This window comes from Trichomycterus rosablanca, chromosome 10 (genome assembly GCF_030014385.1).
Source record: "Trichomycterus rosablanca isolate fTriRos1 chromosome 10, fTriRos1.hap1, whole genome shotgun sequence".
Classification (NCBI taxonomy): Eukaryota; Metazoa; Chordata; class Actinopteri; order Siluriformes; family Trichomycteridae; genus Trichomycterus; species Trichomycterus rosablanca.
In genome coordinates, this window is record NC_085997.1 from 2,397,501 (window position 1) to 2,402,539 (window position 5,039).

The 5,039-nt window shown below is 45.5% G+C and overlaps 1 protein-coding gene across 1 annotated transcript in view; it reads left to right on the forward strand.

Annotated features, from left to right (window-relative positions):
• Positions 1–4,519, forward strand: part of si:zfos-911d5.4 (uncharacterized) — a 30,060-nt gene extending 25,541 nt beyond the window's left edge. The window contains exon 7 of the mRNA XM_063003513.1: positions 3,649–4,519. Coding sequence (XP_062859583.1) covers positions 3,649–3,816 — 168 coding nt within the window. The 3' untranslated portion in view covers positions 3,817–4,519. The remainder of the gene's footprint in view (positions 1–3,648) is intronic.
• The last annotated feature ends 520 nt before the right edge of the window (positions 4,520–5,039 follow it).

Below are 5,039 nucleotides of genomic sequence, written 5' to 3' on the forward strand. Positions count from 1 at the left end.
TCCATCAAAGAACGAGCGGTTAACCCACATGTTAACGTTTAGAGCTGATTTAATATTATGATCAGGGACTTAAACAGCACTGATTTTAATCACACCATCAACAGCAGATACATTACATGGACAAAAGTATGTGGACACGACTTATAATTACCAGCCAGGTCCATAGGCACAATGGGTCTGTCTAAATAGAGCGGATTCTAATAAGCATCAAACTTATAAGGCAGATTATTTAGACGCACCACGATTACGTCACTGCAGTTTTAGCTTACACAGTTAGCCTCAACCCGTTCAAACCGACACTGAGGCGACACAACCCGCTAGCACGCCAGCTAACGTCTCCCTCCATGTACCCTGACGAGCCCGAATTTGCAAATGAACAATACTTGTGCACCTTTATACAAATTAAAAATCTGTAAGAATTTAGATTTAGACTCCGTCCGACATGTTTGTCTTTTTTTTTTGCACTGAATGCTGGGATTGCCTTCAGCGCTGAGGAAGCGTTGGACGTAATTCAGTTTAGGATTAAGGCGCCAGGCGGCACGGTGGCTCAGGGTGTTACTGTGTGCCTTGTGCCCATTGAAAAGCTGGGATAGGCTCCAGCACCCCCCGCGACCCTGTTTGGATAAGCAGTTAAGACAGTGAGTGAGTAAATTAAGGCACCTCAGCAGGAGCATTTTAAGGGATCTAAGAATTTAGACATGCCCTCTTCTCGGGAGTGTAGGATGATGTAAATACGTCTGTGTAGAGAGATCACTATATTAGGTGTGGAGCAAACCCTAACCTCAACCTCATTCATGTAATTTGGGCTGAATTGGAACGTCTGTGATGTTGCCTTAACATTGCCAAGTGTCCCACACTTGTATGGTTTGACCAGTTTGGTGATCCCACACCTGTGGGATTTTCTGCCTTCACAGAAGCCCGGGGGACCCAACTTTTATCTTAATGCCCATGGATTTGGACTGGGGTGTCCAACCAGCTCATGATCAGGTGTCCACATATCTCTGGCATTTTAGCATACAAAACCTTTAGTGTATGTTTACATTTTTACATTTAAGGGTTTAAGATTAATGGTCTTGCTCAAGGGCCCAACAGTAGCAAATTGGCAGTGGTGGGGCTTGAACCGACAACCTTCTGATTACTAGTCCAGTACCTTAACTAGTAAGCTACCACTGCACTGTATGTAAGACTCAAAGGAGCTATATATGGTATATAATAACATCCTGGATCTGGTCAGTCTGTACTGCAGGACGGAACACACCGGAACACACGAGCCGTCCTCATGAAGAGACCGGGAACGTGTCCATTGCCGAATTTCTATTCCATCCTTTCTCTTTTTGATAGCTTATCTACCTTTTGATGTGGCTAATAAAAGCCCCGGCGGCCATCCGCAATAATCTCCGCTGGCTGAACTCCGACCCGCGGCCATTACGGAACACCCTGGCCGGCGTTCCCTGCTCTCACGCGCGTCGTAATTGAAAAAATTGTCCATATCTATAACAAAAGAAAATCCAGTCCTGTGTTGGCGTGAGTGGTAATGGGGGTGGCAGGATGGTGGAGGGGGGGGGGGGGGGTGCAGGGTGGTACACTTTAATCCCCCCTGTAATGCACGTCAAACAGCAGAAGTGCTGCAGATTACTGCTTTGAAATGGAACAGAGTTCAATTATCCTGCCACGCAAATCTCATTAGAGCCGGCATTGTCCGGGCGCGAGGACGGCGGTGTGTGTGTGTGGCGTGATAAGTACACACTTACTTAATCCGAACACAAATCTGACTTCAATCTTCGCCCGTCCGCTTTTATGAAGACGCGCTGCTTTTACCTTTGATGGTCGAGTGTGCGTCCCGCTGCCACTCCGGATCACTCCATTAGGCATCACACGGCGGGGCATTAACACGCGCGACGAGGAATATGTTTTCGTTCTGCGGCTTTTTAATTCAGTGAAATGGTTCGACTAATAAAAAAGGGAAAGAAAAATGAATGTACACGATATCTTACCTTTCAATGTTGACGCCCGGCAAAACATGTTTGATGCCTCACGAGATGTGTGTGTGTGGCAGCGATTTTTCAATTAGGAATTTATGCTAAAAGGAGAAAAAATCTGGCGACGGTCAGATCCAAGTGGTCCTACAACCTAAAACACACACACGCATGCATATATCAAAACATATAAAACAGGTCATCATGTATTATCTGGACTCATTTCAATAGCTTTAGCATAATTGCACATGAACTGGAACATCAGCTGAGGCTTTCCTGACCAACATCAGTGCCCAGCCATATCAGTACATACATTCTTTTGACTGAATGGACACAAATTCCCACAGATATAGATCAATGGCTTGTGAGAAGCTGTTGTTATAGTAGAAAAGATCACGTAGAGGTCAGTCTATGTTTTAGAAATGGAATGTCCAACAAGCTCATGGTCAGGTGTCCAAATACTTTTTGGTACTAAATTGGGAAATCTTGGCACTGGAACTGGTACCTTTGGTGCAGGACTGAGGGGTTGGTGACAGGTGACGGTCACTGTGGTGTCCAGGTGGCTTCTGACCGAATCGATCAGGCAGATGATCCTCCTGGTCAACCTGTGCACAACAGCTTGGCCTATGAGAGGTTAAAGGTGAAGGTCAGGGTGTGGTGTCCGGAAGAGTCTAGACTATTAGACTAGGTCTCTGTCAGGTTGAGAAACCTTTTGACCTCTATAGGTCACCCAAAATTGTCCACATGATTCTCTGCTCTTCTGGTGTGAATGATTCTACTATTAAAATATATAGTTTGGTAAAATCTCTAAGATTATTAATACAGAGCTACAAAATGATTGTTTATACACCGATCAGTCATAACATTAAGACCACCTCCTTGTTTCTACACACACTGTTCATTTTACCACATAGAAGCACTTTGTACTTTTACAATTACTGACTGTAGTCCATCTGTTTCTCTGCATGCTTTGTTAGCCCCCTTTCATGCTGTTCTTCAATGGTCAGGACCACCACAGAGCAGGTATTATTTAGGTGGTGGATCATTCTCAGCACTGCAGTGACACTGACATGGTGGTGGTGTGTTAGTGTGTGTTGTGCTGGTATGAGTGGATCAGACACCTCACTGTCACTGCTGGACTGAGAATAGTCCACCAACCAAAAATATCCAGCCAACAGCGCCCCGTGGGCAGCGTCCTGTGACCACTGATGAAGGTCTAGAAGATGACCGACTCAAACAGCAGCGATAGATGAGCGATCGTCTCTGACTTTACATCTACAAGGTGGACCGACTAGGTAGGAGTGTCTAATAGAGTGGACAGTGAGTGGACACGGTGTTTAAAAACTCCAGCAGCGCTGCTGTGTCTGATCCACTCATACCAGCACAACACACACTAACACACCACCACCATGTCAGTGTCACTGCAGTGCTGAGAATCATCCACCACCTAAATAATACCTGCTCTGTGGGGGTCCTGACCATTGAAGAACAGCAGGTAAGCAGGTTAAAAAGGTATGTAGAGAAACAGATGGATTGTAGAACTACAAAGTGCTTCTATATGGTAAGTGGAGCTGATAAAATGGACAGTGAGTGTAGAAACAAGGAGGTGGTTTTAATGTTATGGCTGCTGTGTGTAACTCGGTTGGATGTTTGTTGTGTTTTTGGCGTGTAGGTGACGGTGAAGATGTATAAGCGTGGAGCCCAGAGCTGGGTGGGTAAACCGCTGAGTGGAACAGCCACCATCCCCTCCAACACACACATTGTGTTTCGCATCAGCGGTGAGGACAAGGACGCCAAAATACCAGCCAACACCATTCGCAGCATCACGCTCAGCATTTAAACACACACACACACACACACACACACACAGAGCTCTGTTACATTAGCTAATCATTTTCATTCAATATTTAAAGTGTCCACATACTTTTAGTCGTAAATTATACGTCAGACCACAAGTGCTTTTCTCCATGTCGGCTTGTTTTACAAACATTCACCCTCGCTACCCATGGCGTGACGTATCACAGCTCTAATTGCTCTCTCCGCCAAAACAGCAGCGGCTCATCTCGACTCGTTTTCGGAAAACCCAAATCAATTTCTGACCCCCTGCATTGTCATCGACGCCGGAAAAAGCTCCCGAGATCAACAGCCGGAGCACAAGCTACGTAAACGACGCTAAACTCGACTCGTGACACGACCACACTCTCGCTTTCACCCCGGCAAAATAGAAAGCGCTCGCACTTTACGGAAATGGGACAGTTGGGCTAATTAGCTCGACGTGTTTTTTTCTGTTGTTTTGGATGAGTCTGGTGCAGGCCCACGCTTTGAAGCGGCAAATTAATTAGCAATCGTGGCGCTGAACTCGTTCAAGGAGCGGGACGGATGAAAATGCTAATGCAGGTGTGAAAACTCCAACATGACAGACTGTAATTCAGTCCAGGTAGAGCTGCGATGGGAACTGATCTGCTAAAACAACCACTGAATTTATTTCTGTTTACCTTTATTATGAGTTTTAAACCCAGACAGGTTCCAGTTTAGTGGTTAAGTCCCCTTAAATAAAAATCATATGTAAATAGGTTGTTTGTTTGTTTATTAGGATTTTAACGTCATGTTTTACACTTTGGTTACATTCATGACAGGAACAGTAGTTACTCATTACACAAGGTTATATCGAACACAGTCTTGGAAAATTTTGTATCTCCAATTCACCTCACTTGCACGTCAGACACGGGGAGAACATGCAAACTCCACACAGAAAGGACCCGGACCGCCCCACCTGGGGATCGAACCCAGGACCTTGCTGTGAGGCGACAGTGCTACCCACCGTGCCACCCAGGTAAATAGGTAAAATATTGATGATTGATTCTTACCGTGGGTGCTTGGAAGGCTCGCCTGCTGCCGCTTAGATCCGGGCTCGGTACTCAGCCGTGCTATTGGCGAATCTGCAATTTTTTGGAATAACCATCAGATCCACTGTTACAGCTCCACGTGTATCTGTGTGTATCTGGATTTTCCTCCCTGTTTCACTTTTAAACTTGTGTTATAGCTCGAGCTTCTGAGAAATGG